At 39.7% G+C, this 14,196-nt stretch overlaps 1 protein-coding gene across 2 annotated transcripts in view; it reads left to right on the top strand.

Annotated features, from left to right (window-relative positions):
• The window catches only part of TOX (thymocyte selection associated high mobility group box), a 221,541-nt gene that overhangs the window by 102,680 nt on the left and 104,665 nt on the right, over window positions 1–14,196 (top strand). For both annotated transcript variants that reach the window (XM_074577083.1, XM_074577082.1), the window contains exon 2: window positions 9,030–9,095. In XM_074577083.1, coding sequence (XP_074433184.1) covers window positions 9,030–9,095 — 66 coding nt within the window. The remainder of the gene's footprint in view (window positions 1–9,029; window positions 9,096–14,196) is intronic.

Here is a 14,196-nt window from a genome sequence, read left to right as displayed (position 1 = left end):
TAAATCCTTGCAACTAGTCATTTTTGTTATCACCCTCTCCAGGTCTGAATTCGTTGTGCCTAACGAGATCCCATCAGACTGTGCTAAATAATTTGGTTTACCAGAAATTTAAGCTGATTTGTCCCATTTGATTTTGGCACATACTTCAGTATTTTATGGCTGTTCCTGTAAATTTCTGAGCTTTTGGGTCCTATCTCATCATGTATTTGAACGGGTGCTTGATTTAAATACTCTCACACTCTCATCCCCTTCAACAGGATAATTTTAATGCATGTTATGCATATGCTCAGATGACCTGCTGCATTGGTCCAGAGTGCTTAAGTTCTTAGATGATCAAGCCTTTCAATAACTTTTTAAAATTGGATTTCCAAGTATGCCATGGATTTCTAAGTATGCCATGGATTATTTTTTCCTTGCTGTCTTAAACATGAGGCATAACAGCAGGATTTTCTAGTTACCTGGCAATTGTTACCTTTAGTTTTTGCTTGGTTTTTTTTTAGATTTTGCTTGTGCTTTTGTTGTTAATGTTGTTCTGGCCCATTTCTAATATTCCGCTGTGTAGAAGCAGATGTACTTTCTCACAGGAAATGCATATACCCCATTCACTCTATAAATAACACAGTGGGTCAACTTCTGTCCATGGGTCCCTGCACACAGCTCCCACTGTAGTCATGCAAGGGAACAGTTTTGTCCTAGTTGTGCAGAACTCATTCACTAAGGTCTACGGAGCCTCCCCTCTGCCATACTGCAACACGGGGGGCTCTGCACGTGGATGTACAAAAAATGCTTTCTTTTACTCATCTGTCTGGTCTCCATAGATCCTTTTTATTAAGCTTTCCTGTCTTTTATTACATAATCTGCCATTTGAAATGATGAGCCAGAGATGAATATTGACAAAAAATGACTCTGAAACTTGAAGTAGGGCCCTGTTACCTTACCCTTCTACCTGATCCAGTGCCTGTCCAAATGGCAGTGGAACAATTCCCTTCACCTTCCATGATACAGGATCAGACCTTGTCATGAAACTGGCCAAGTGTGTTGGGGTTGGAAAATATTACAAGCTTACCAGGTTAAACAAATTTCCTCAGCTACTGTGGGCAGAAAAAGAAAGGTCTGATCTTAGTTGCTCAAACCTTTCCACCTTATCACCCAATTTTCCCAGTGGGTGGCTACATCTATAATTTAGTGTGGATTGAGTAAAATAATAACAAAAGCACTTGCCACTTTGATCTGGGAATGTTTATTTAATGAGTGTTCAATATGCAAGAGAGAGTTTAGCATAGGAGTCCAGACTACAGTGCGTTGGTTTGGTTTTTATTTTTTATTTTATTTTATTTAACACCCAAGGTTAAAAGGAGCAGGAGCCCAGCTGAGAGAGTTCAGAGTTCGCCTCTGCATGCTCACTGTCTTCCATTTAAATGTACGCAAAGGACTAATACAGTACCCCCGCTCCCCTGGGCTGTCTTTGATACACTCTGCTGTGCCTGGACTCTGCCGCTCCTCCTATCAGTCTGATCCTACTTCTATTAGCCCGCTGTGCTCAGCACTGTAACCTCATTCAGCTAGTGCTCTGCATGCAGGCTAACAACTTCAAGGCTCTGTCAGGCATTGACACATGCAGGCTCCAAGCGGGAAGCTAAACACCCCCCTTCACCTCCTCTCCGGTTCCACATTAACCTCTATTAAGTGCGGAAAAAACACAAATGCTGTAGTGCCATCATTCAGGTTTTAACTACCAGTGTATATTTAGATATTCAGCCAGCTTGCCACCTCTGAGAACGTACGCCGCAAACCCTCTGGTTCTTCCCCTTTCTCGCAACAAGAGCAATAAATAGTGAGTTAGCTTGGGGAACACAATGGTGGAAGGTCTGTGTTGGGTATTTATGGCACGGGGAAAAAAAAGTCTGAAAGAAGACTTTGACAGCACTGCCTATACTTTTTGAAGCAATCGTATTTGTTGTAAATGGAAAATAAGACAAAAATGGCTTCATTCTAGGAGAGTCAAGCGTAGTATTTTCAAAACTTTGAAAGCCAGGCTGTAGAAAAGACGCAGTGCAGTGCCAGTCTGTAAGCCCTATTGCTCTTTGATCCAAGCACTGAATGTCTCTAAGTCCGTTGGGTGCTGTGGGCAGAGGAGTTTCACCACTGTTTCCGGCTCTTTCTAAGGATGGGAGATGTCTGACAGCATTTCCTTGCAAAGCAGCACCCCTGCTTCCTGCTCTGGGGCTCGCTGCCAGCGCCCACCCACCTCGTGCCTTGCTCCCGCTCTCCGGGGAGCCGTCGAGACTGGGGCATATTCCTTCCCAACTCCAATATGCCTAGCCCACACATCACCATACTTGGATTAATTAAACACACCATACCCCGTATTCCTGGTTTAGATTCTTTCGACAACATGTAAGAAAATGACAGCACAGGAGACATAAAGGATTTTCCTAACACTTTACTCTTGAAAACCAGTTACAGAATTAAAATGAATAACAATAATAATCTTGAGACATGCCATCTCCTCTCTAATGCTTGGCATATAAAACTTGCTGACACCTGGAGGGCTTTTAGTGTACCAGATGGGACAGGACTTCTCCATGTCCTGCCAGTCTGCAGTAATCACCTTCCTTTGACCATACAGGGACATACAGCTCTGCAAACAAATTTGACTTCTTTTTGCCATGGTGCTCTATTTGGGCTTTTTCACCTAATCTCCTAGTCTTCCAGAACTCTCCTCTTTTGAAAAACAATCCTGGAAGGAGGGAGGGAAGACGGCAGAACAGAGACAAAGTCGATAGTACTAGATTGTTTTTTGACAATTTTCCTGTGATAGTCCTTCAGCGAGGTGTCAAGCTCCTTTCCCAGGAAGGATGCCTGTCTGGAATGCATTACTGTAACCTGTTTTGGGCAAATTTAAACATGTGTTCAGTACAGCATACAAAATGGAGTTCAGGAGACAAAATGGAGTTCCAATTTAATACAGACATACCGCTCTGCCAAACTGTGTCAAGAAAGGGATTTTCCATCATGTAATAATGTTTACAGAGCATCTCTGTTTTTATCTTTAATGGTTGCCGTAACAAGATCAACTGTTTCTTTAGCATAGCCATTTGATAATTTATGTTGTATCCCATCATTATTTTAGTCCCATTTCAACAGCTCTGAGTAAAATAAAATATCACTGTTTGTCACCGAGCAACCTGAGACAATGTCCACTCTTCGCATTTGGTTTAAAATAAACAAAATTGCCTAGTTTTAAAGCTTTTTCAGGATTAGTGGCTTTTAGATAATGTAAGTTACAAATGATATCTATAAGCTATAGGCACTAAAGTCACTAAATCACTCTTTTTAGACCATGTTATTGTAACATTTTCTTAAAATGAAAACACAACAAATTGTGTAGGGACTCCATCAGAACAAGGTGAACTATGGTTAAGAGGTATAGCTAAAGTTTAAATTTAAATCTAGCTTCCAGTTCCAGTCTAAGATGAGAGAAATTTATACTTAGCTTATGTGATTAGTAACACAGGCTTTGAAGATCTGTAACATCCTTTGAAGAAATCAGGATGTCGAGTCCAAGTGGCTTTATCCAGAAACAGAACTTATTAAATACATCAACTTTCACCAATCTGATCATCTGTCCACTTGCTGCTTCTCCTTTAATCTCTACATTTCGGGGTATTGCTGTTGAGATACATTTGTGCATAGAACAGTGTCCAAAGCTGCTCCTGCTCCACACCCCAGCCCAAGTTTGTTTTGGCGTCAAAAGCCATATGGACTAGTGTTCATCATGCTTCCCTGCCTAAGCTGCAGTTGGATGAGATGTAGTACTATCATACTGTGCTGCACTTCACTATGAACTAGAAGAAGCTCAAAGATCCATGTGCTTGATTTTTTTTTCTTTTAGCTGATATAACTATGCCTGCAGAACTTAGGGCACATATATATATAGAATCATAGAATGGTTATATCTATGTGCATACAAAGAGAAAGCAAATATGCAATTCCCTCAGAAGCTGAAACTGTGGATTAAAAAGGAGCAAAATAAACCCTCACTTCTCTCAACAGCAGCAAAGAAGTGTGAGGTAGCAAGGACACAGAGATGAAGAAAGGGGTGAAAATTTGTTTTCCCTGCAGTCCAGATAGCACAGATGACCCTGGCAATGAAGACAGAGTAACTTGGCATAGAAGGTGGTAGCCTTTGGGGAGGGAGGACACATAGTTAGGAAGTCTCTGTTGAACCTGTGAGTCCCTGTGGCTGTTGTCGTCTGAGCGAGCTACATAAGCTAATGCAGGTATTTCACTGCATTTATAATCAGTGTATACACACGTACAGTTAGCAGCATATAAATAAGTTTTGTTTCCAATTATCCTTTTTGGCTTTCAACCCCTTCTGTTTTTTCTGCCCTACTGCACCTTCCTTTTTGTCTTCCAAATTATTCTGCATATGTAGGCTGTAATGGAGATTCTTTAAGTTGGTGTCACCATGAGAAATTTTGTTCTCTGTTTAGTTTTATGCAACCTGATAATGATGTCTTTGTGACATAGTCCATCTCGGATGTTTTTAATTTAAAGAAGGACATAAAGAATGAATAAAAAAATGCCATTTTTGCAAGCTTTGCTACTTCATAATCATTATTATAAATGCTGGCAGAGTTGGCTGCAACCTAAGTGGGAAGATGAAAACAGGCTTCCTGGCCATGACTACATCCTATGACTCTGATGTGGTGCCATGCTAATGGGAGACAAAAGCCAGCTTTGGATCCCTTGGTAAATCCATGCCTGATTAAACATCCTTACCACTCTGGACATTTGCTAAACTCTGTCATAGCTCTTGCATCAATAACAGCCAGCCAGTGTTTATGTAATTATGTTCCTAACTTATATGAGTAAATTGCATTTAATAACAGCACTTGGGTAGTTTGTGGATGTTGGGTGCTGAACATTATAACTTGTCTTACAAAGGGTTATTCTAAGGGAGATTCTAACTGGCCACGCTACTGTGTTGCCTCTATGTTTTATTTATAATAATAATTTAAATAAAGAATATGACGCAATTCTGAATATATATTAAAACCAGCTCCCAGTTATATATCTTTTCATATTACAATGCAGTCATACTCTTAGTTTGCTCTCACCCAAATTTCTCATGCAGTTACACTTTAATACGAAAAGAAATGTTGTCAAGAGTAGTTATTATCACACATCAGAATATTGTATTAGCATTCACTTTTAATAGATTAAAATGAAAGATTTTGAAATCTGCCCTTAATGATACTGAAGGATCTTGGAGACACGTTGAGAAAGCTTTAGATGAAATGTCATATGATATATATACATCATACATAGGTTCATAAAAGACAGTTCATTTGAGTGCCTGCCCTTGTGTTTCATCTGTTCTGTTTGGATGAATCATCCACAGGTTAAGTGATGCTTGTGCAGTTTCTTTGCTTGAAATCAAGCACAGTGAGTGGCAGGGAAGTTTAGGGAGCTCAATGTTCTTGTAGACCTGGGATGATGAGTGAAATAAGACAATTTTGGAGGCGTGGAGTATAACCTGGAAGAAAAATCTAGTGGTTGGAGGCATCTTTGGGTCATATTTATTGGTCTTTTGACTCACTGTCTGATCTGGAAAGGTTGCTTGAACTGCTGATGCATAAAGCTTGTAAAGCTGAATTCAAGGTGGACGTGTATGAGTTAAACTGTCCTGGAGGAGGGTTGTTGAGAGAGCAGTGTAGAAAAAGGTGAAACGATTCAGTGTTCGTTTGTGGGCTTTAGGGGCTTGGTTTGGAAGCTTCTGATACACAGGGGGAAAAAACAACAGTAGGACCTTCTTGTTGATCAAATTGTTTACTGTTTCAATGTGGGATAGTCACATTTGGGCAAGGTGGGCACAGATCCAATGCGCTGCATTGGTGTCTCTGAACTTCTTGTTATTGAAGGCTCGTGTACCCGTTTCTTTGGATGGGGTGGGACGTCTAGGTCATCTGTATTCTACACTTCCTTGGTAGCTGGAAAAGGGGATGATGAATAAACAATTCAGCAATTAAGTAAACTTTTTTTTTAATTTTGGTATACAAAAATCATAATTTAACTTTTTTATAAACAGTCAGTAAACACTGAGAACTTAGAGGAGGCATCTCCTGACAATACCTGCTGTAGGAAGCGCATGTGTATATGCTTCATCATTTGAGTTTACGGGTGTTTTTCAGGCTCAATCTGAAGTCTTAGGAACTGCCAAGAAGCCATGCACCACACTGTACTAGACTGAGGGCAGACAGTAATTTATGTAGCTGTAAATGTAGTATAAATACTAACATGGCAACAGTGTTAGTGTCAGCTAATACATTACAGTTTGCATCCTGCAAATATAAACGCTACAAAAAATACACATTGCCTCAAATTTTATTGAACTACACAACTTATTACACAACATCTTACATATACTTCTAACAAGCAGATGCTAAATATTGCAGTGACTAAACTCCATGTTTGAATATTGAAGAAATTAAGTAATAAATCAAGCAGCTGCTGGGTATTTTTAGATGTTAACAGGTCACTCACATTTTACAGACACTATGCATCAATATATTTTTCTGAGCATTTACCACAAGAAATTCATCCAAAACACTTCAGAAGTCATTTCTCATTTAAAGACAAGCCAAAACCCTGGACTGTATCTAGCCTGTATGCTGAAAAAGAAAGAAAATTCTTCATTTTCTTTTCAACTAAATGTATGGAACATAATATTTGAATATTTGAATTACAGCAAATTAGCAAGGTAGTGCAGCAAATACATGAGGGTAATGAGGGAAATTCAAAATAGGAGTCTTAAGGAATCATGGGTTCCAGGGCAGATAGGACTACCGTACCCAGCCAGCGTTAACTATTCTATCCATAGGATTTCTCATAAATACAATATGGAATGCACGTTTTCTGAAAAAGATATCTAACTTAATTTTAAAATGTCCAAGAAATGATGAGCTTGTTGTTGACATAATGCTTAATTACCATCTAAAGTAGGAACTTGTATCTTATTTCAGAACTGAATTTCTCTAACTCCCATTTCTCAACACTAGATCTCATTATACCACTGTCAGGAAGGCTGACATCTTGCTATCAGACATCTTTCCAGGATGTAAGTACCAATCTCAGTGATCAAGGCACCTTTCAGCCTTTCGTCTGACAAGCTGAATAAGTTGAGCTCCTGTAGGCCTTGCACTGGAGCGCTTGGTTTCCAACCGCAGACTGTGAAATCTCTCCTCAGAATTTCACCTGTCCATCTCTAGAAGAAACAATGAATTTTTTCCAGTGTGCAAACAATCCAGGCACTAAAAAGTTGTCTCCAAAACTCTACTTTGAATGCTAATAAATAAGAACATTCTTGAATGAGAAAGCTGAAAGAAATGGCAAGTGCAAACAAGAAACACTAAAGGAACAACCAATACCCGTTTTTAAGATCTAATCCAACTATCTCTATTCCATCAAACTTTGGAAATACTCCCTTCCCTATGGCAGATCTGTGCCCGTGGCATAATCCTTTCCCTCCCGTGAAACTGGGACTTCTGACAGATAGGCTGTGACTATCTATTAAATAGCTCTGGCCAGGAAGGGCAGACCATCAACGGCTGTGCCAGGAGCTGGCACTTGTTCATTTCTACTGCTGCTGTTACAAGCCTTGTAGCCTCTGGCAGAGAAAGAGGATGAACAGCTGGAAGCCGAAACCTTTTCAGCTGCCTCAGCAAAAACTGGTAGAGCTATCTGCCAAAGCCACAGTTTGACTTTGCCACCTTGGTCTAGTTGAATATACTGTACCTTGCAGGTAGAATATCCTGAGAAGCTTAGCACAGATCAAGAAATGTCCAAGGGATATTTCACTGCCACCTTCTGTAGGAGTAGAGCAAGCTCAGTAGCGGGGACTTTTTAAAAATGCCGCTGTGTCATCAAAAATAATGGCTCGTTTCCAAAATATGTCACTCCAAGCATTCACAGAAGGGGTCAGGTGAAAGTTATTCCAAACAGACCTCGTAACAGCTGGAAATTTCTGGTTGATGACTGGGGATGGGGATTCCTGCTGTTGTTCATTTCTACTTGAAAGGTTTGAAAAGATTTTTCCCTACCTCCTGAGCGGACACTGGGACTGTAGTTGCCCTGTTGGCACTGTCACTTGAGCAGGCATGACGAGAGTTCTGTGGGGACATTTTCCAGATTACATAAGCAATCAGTAGTTTTATACCTCTTTGTGTTGGTACAGGATGAGGCTTCAGTTCTGACAGTTTTTCTCCATGTAGACCTTCAGATTTTAATCAACTCCTTTCTATCACATTTCTGTTACTCCTTAACTGCAGCTGAGGGGAGAAAAACAACAACAACAACAACAACAAAGCTTTGTATACATTTCCAGGAATGTTATTTATCATTTAGGGAAGGGTATTTTTGCAGTTCCAATTATGAATGTTTACTTTATTCACACATGGAGCAGACTATCCTCTTAAACCATACGGTCAGGAGGTATACTGTTTCATGCATTCAGATGTCTGAAAGCTGTCTGGAAATGTATTTCCTACTTTCTGATATGGGAACATTTCAATAGGAGGGGGTTTAATTTGTTTTGAAATTTCAGCCCTCGTTCTGCTCAGAAGCTAAAGTTGGAATCCATTAAGATGCATTTTGGTGCAGTTTCTATTCTCATCTTCCTTTTCTCAGTAACTGTGCAATTCACTTAGTACTTCATTACAACCAACAGCAATATGTATACACGGTGCACAACATGAGCCATTTTGTTTTAAAACAGATTGCAGATGAAAGGAAACCATTCATTTCTTGCTTGCTAGCTGTAATTACTAGAGCGCTAATTACTCCAAATCACTGACATCCAGGGTCAATAAGGATGACAACAGGAACATCAAAGACAAGATGCACACACGCAATTACAAGTCTCCAAAACCAGGCTGTAATATTATTTTATGGCTACTGTTTTTTTCAGTCAATGCTGAAAAATATTCAAGTTTGCTGAATGTTTACTATTATTTCCTTTGCAGTTTGACGGTGAGAACATGTATATGAGTATGACAGAGCCGAGCCAGGACTATGTGCCAGCCAGCCAGGTGGGTTAATTAATCTTCTCTGCCTTGTTTCAAATTGTAATTAAACAAATTCAAAGAGTTGCATTGCAAATGAGTGGCACTATCAGTAACTGCTGCAATCAGGAATAATCATAATTTATAAACAAAGCATTTAAGCCTTGTTTCCAGTTAATGAGATAGAGCTGATAAAACACCAGAGTTGGCGTTTGTTGAAAGATACTACCTTGTTTCCTCTCCAGAATGCAAGCAGCTGTTTTGCCAGCATGATCTTTCCTAAACAGTTGTTTTACCTTCAGGAAATAAAGTCTTTACAGGTGCAGGTTATTTGTTTATCTGACTGCAGACAAGTTAATCATTATAAGCTACACATGTCACAAATAGCTTTAATTATCACTCATAGGCCAGTTGTAGTTGAAGAATCGCACTTTTAACACTAATCGTATGGCTGAGGAATGTTGCCAATGTTACACGATTAGCAGTAGGTCTAAGGCAGTGACTTGGTCTTCTGTGTCTTGCAGCCCAAAAAGTTTAATGTGATGTGGATTCTTTACAGGTCTTTTTGGTCTCTTTTCTTTTTGGGGAACCCTACACGCTAAATTCTGATACTAGTTGTGTATTTAAAAATCTTTCACCTTTCCATTTGAACCCTAAGATACTATAGATTTCTAAGAATGAATGATTTGAATTACTTCTTAAAAAGCAAAAAATATTTTTGAAATTTTTTATTTTTCTACCTTTACCTACACCTGTATGTAAGGGAGAAATTTTCATTTACTTCACATTTTCCAGTCAGTTTAATTGCATGCTAGTAAGTGATAGTGGTACAGATCAGTTAGATGATTGTGGTAGAAATTGTCCCTGAAGCATCAGACTTGTGGTCTAGGTCGTGCAATATCTCAGGCCCAGCAGTGGCTAGTCTGATATACCTCTTTCTGACAGGACCAGAAAGATCATGTGAAAAGCTGTCATTAGGTGGAAAATAAGTTTGCACGCGTAGGAAATGTGTGTAGATGAGCAGGATGTAATTTAGGAATCAACAGCTTTGGAAAGCGACAGTATGTTCAAAGCTAAATGTCTTCATGAAGGCGGGTTCTTCAGGTACACAGGTTCATTTGGGTGAAGGGAAGCAGGTTGGTGTATGAGGTGAACTACATCGTTCGATCAAAAAGACTATCTTTAAAATGTTCCACCATGTTGCTTCCCAGCCTTCCATTGAAGTTATTCTGAAGTACCTTTAGAGACCAACTGTACTTTACGTTTAGGATTTGTGCATGATTGAACTTATTCAGCTAAGAACCCTCCAAGATCCAGAGGTAGTTTAGACTAGAACTGTTTGATTAAAAAATGAAAAATTATATTATTAATTTTTCTCTAACCATTAATCCAAAAACTGTACTGACAAGTTTTAGTATTACTATTAGATTAAAGCAGCCTAGTATCATCTCATTTCTGCCTTAAGGGTTTTGAAGTGCAAGGGCTAATTGAATTTGTTTGAAACACTAGAAATACAAACTCTGTGAATGATTGCTGTTATAAGGCAGCTGCTACCTTTCGGAGAATCATTATGTCTGTCTTAAATAGTTTTGAATAAAGAATTGCAAATCCACATTATACATCAGAATTATTTTTCTTCTGTTGATATTTTTGCACTGTGTATGCATGTAGTTTAAATAATTTAAATGGCATATTGAAAAATTAAGAGTATAAGTTTTAATCTTTTATGCGGTTTCTACATGTGCTAACAAGGCCCAGATCCTCAGAGATATTTTTGCATCTAACACTCACTGGTTTTGGTGGAAGTAAGGTGCTTAAAGTACCTTTAAAGATCCAGGCCTAGATATTTTAAATGCAAATGATTTTGTCTTCAAGGAAAAAATCTATCAAATGTGACATTTCCAAATTCAAAGATGACAGAAAACCCTGAATGCTTACTAAGGGCTGGAACCAAGAAAGAACTTACAGACTTAAAAACTCACTATGGCAAAGCCGAGTTTTTGAGTGTCTGGCTCCCGGGTGGAGTTCAAAACCCAGGGGCGGGTGTCACAACTCTGTCCTTTGCTGGGGCATCCGTGTGGCAAGAGGCAGCTCAACTGCCAGGCATGGTATTTTAAATTATTACCAAATGCACGTCGGTCATGCGGCCTCCGTGCCTGTTTGAGAGAAGCCACCAGCCTTGGGCTGTCCCACCTTCTGTTCCCTTACTGTGATTCTCTCCTAGTGCTTATACCACTGCAGCGTTTTTTTAGGTGAATATATATTGACGCCCGTAATAATAACTACGTTAAAAAATGGGAGACAAAATACCACACTAGGAGCAGGAAGCCAGGGGTGTGTGTTGGAAATCCTGCCTCTGTCTTGTTTAGAGAAGAACTGGGACTGCAAGAGAAGCCTTCCTGAACCTGTTTCTGAGGTAGATCGCTGGTAGCCATTCCTCAGAGGAGCTGAGCAGCTCTCCATTGATAGTATTAGCAAGGTTTTCACTGACTGTAATGAGGCGCTGCACCTATCTCAGGCGTAAACATTTGGTGGTCACCCAAAATTGGTGAACTGACTACCGCTTCAGCATCCATTCTGCTTGTTTAAACTGGACAGAATACGATATTCACTGCTCTGAGAACAAAGCATGCCAGATTGTGTAATTTACTGGAGAGGGAGAAGAAGAGGAAAGGATGTGGCTGTATTTTCTGGTCCCCGTTTTCAGGACTGTTTGTTCATTTTCCACTTGCTGATACTGGATATAAAACAAATAATCCTGTAAGAAGAGATGAGAAAACGTTCTCTCCCAGATGAAAGCCTAGTCACTTAATCCACAGTTTTCTCCTGTGTCCATTTTGCATCTGTCCCTCCGAGCCCTTCAGTTGCAGGACTTCAACGAGAGGAGTGCAGGCTCCCTCCCGTCCCTATATCTTGGTCGTTCCCTTGCAAGATCACAGATGAGGGTTTGAATCCTGTCAGAATGAGGAGTGAATTCATCTCTCTGCTTTCCTTGATGGATGCACATCTGTTATCTAAAATATGAATCCCACATGTTAGAAGATGCTCAATCCTATCAGAAACTTTTATTTGAGCTCTGATCGTGCTGACTGAGTCAGACATGAACATAACTTTCTAATTCCAGACTCTGACATAGCTTATTTGGGAGGTGGGTTGGCAGACTGAGTCATGGTATAAAACACCAAAGACCAGGAGGTTTCCACTAAGCTATCTTCAGGATTATCTGCCTATAGAGCCAGGATTTTGGGGGTCCTGATGCATGCTGACACACTCACGTCCGTGCTTTAGATCTAACTCTGAGAAGTTGGTTTTATTTGTTTTGCCTTTTCCCTCAAACTTTTCCTAGCATTTCAAGAAATTTGGGGGCTATAAAATAAACAGTGTTGCAGAAGAAAATAAAATTCAGACATCAGAAATGTTTCAATTGCCCTGAAAAAGCTGAAATTGCACTTCAGTTCTTTCTGTTTACTGCATAGTGTTCATATCCAGAAAAACATCACCTTGTATTATTTTAAGGGTTTTAATCAATTTATCCCCTTTAGGCTACCATAAATAAAAGCTCAGCCATTGGACAGGAAAAATATAGTTTTGTTCCTTTTGCTATATAACATCAAACATCTGCATAGCTTGGTAATCCAAGACAAGTTGCCTCACAGCATCCCTCAACAATTATCATTTCTGTTCAATTTTCAAATCAGTACATGCTTTGGGACTTATAGACTAAGTTGCTAAGTAGCAACATATGGCTCACTACTGTTCCTGTGATGTTGCTGCAAGCAAATAGCATAATTCTATACTTGAAATGATTTTTACAGAAAGCCAGTGCTGGAACTGAGCCAGAAGTGTAAGTATACAGTAAAAATTAATGATATTCTTTTAGACTGTCCCAAAAGGCTGTTTGGCAATGTTGTCTCTGTGTACATTTTATATATACGTGTAAGTACTGTATTTTTGGTTATGATATATGTAGTACAGGACTCTGCACTGCAGGCATCTCTTAAATGAGTTATGCCAGCCATATTAACAAACATACATAGTAAAACTACATGACATTTTCACTACTAATTGCGCTTCAATCTGAAAATATTTATCATTTTAAAATAAAACTCTGCCAACTGCTCTGCATTTCAAATTCTCACAAATATATTGTTGTCTCTCCACACCTATAATTGGAATCTTGGAGATGAATTGTTCTTCATGTAATTCCTCCTCCTGTAATTTGTGGGCCACGCACAGCACAGTATAAAATTGTATTGTTTATTTTATATTTCTTCTTAGTCACAGTACAGAATGTAATTCAGGACTCTGTGGCATAGAGTATTGCAAACATTTGTGACCTTCCTGAGGCCTAATAAATGTTAAGGGTAATGAATCCAGCTGCCAAATCCCCTGCACGATCCAAAGTGAAGGGAGGAGAACGGGCCCAGAGCGGATGGTTTGGGGCAGTGACCCCATTGTCCCAGTGGGAAGAAAAGAGATACCCGAGGCAGAGGAAGGAATGCTGTTTGCACAGAGATGGTATTTTCTTCCCTCCCAGAGCTATACCAGGAGGATCTGTGTAAGATATGTATGCATGCTCTTTGCTACAGTGGGCACCATGGGTGTCAAAACTGTTTTGTCTTGTACAGCTCTGGGGTAAAATGGGATAGAATGACATCCAACAGAGAGATTAATAGGACAGTAAAGGGTTCCCCTGCCTTTTGTTGCTGTATGCACATGGTCATAGATACGTTCCAAACTTCTTATTTCATATTTATACCCCAATTACTTAGACTATTAATGGGATAGTTATTACTCATGCGAAGTAGGGATGGATAAATGCTCTATAACAGCCACCCTCCCTTGCTCTGTATTGATCTTTCCCTGGAGGTAGGCTAGAATTTCAGGGTACTGTATCCCATTCCTGCCAGCAGATACAGCTCTTCTCTCTTGTCGCTTTTCTAGAGCCGAAGTCAGCACAGCAAGGCAGAAGCTGGCTGCCTTGGAAAGGCTTCAGGAAAAGCAGCATTCTTACATGGAGAATCACTAAGTGGTCCAGTATTGTCCCATGGGTACATATTACCCTGAAGTCCAGGGCAATCCTGACCAAAAACTGGAAAGCCTTTGCTCATTAGTTGAGAGGCTGCTC

Source organism: Larus michahellis, chromosome 2 (genome assembly GCF_964199755.1).
Source record: "Larus michahellis chromosome 2, bLarMic1.1, whole genome shotgun sequence".
In the NCBI taxonomy this organism is placed as follows: Eukaryota; Metazoa; Chordata; class Aves; order Charadriiformes; family Laridae; genus Larus; species Larus michahellis.
This window is presented reverse-complemented; position numbering and strand designations above follow the sequence as displayed.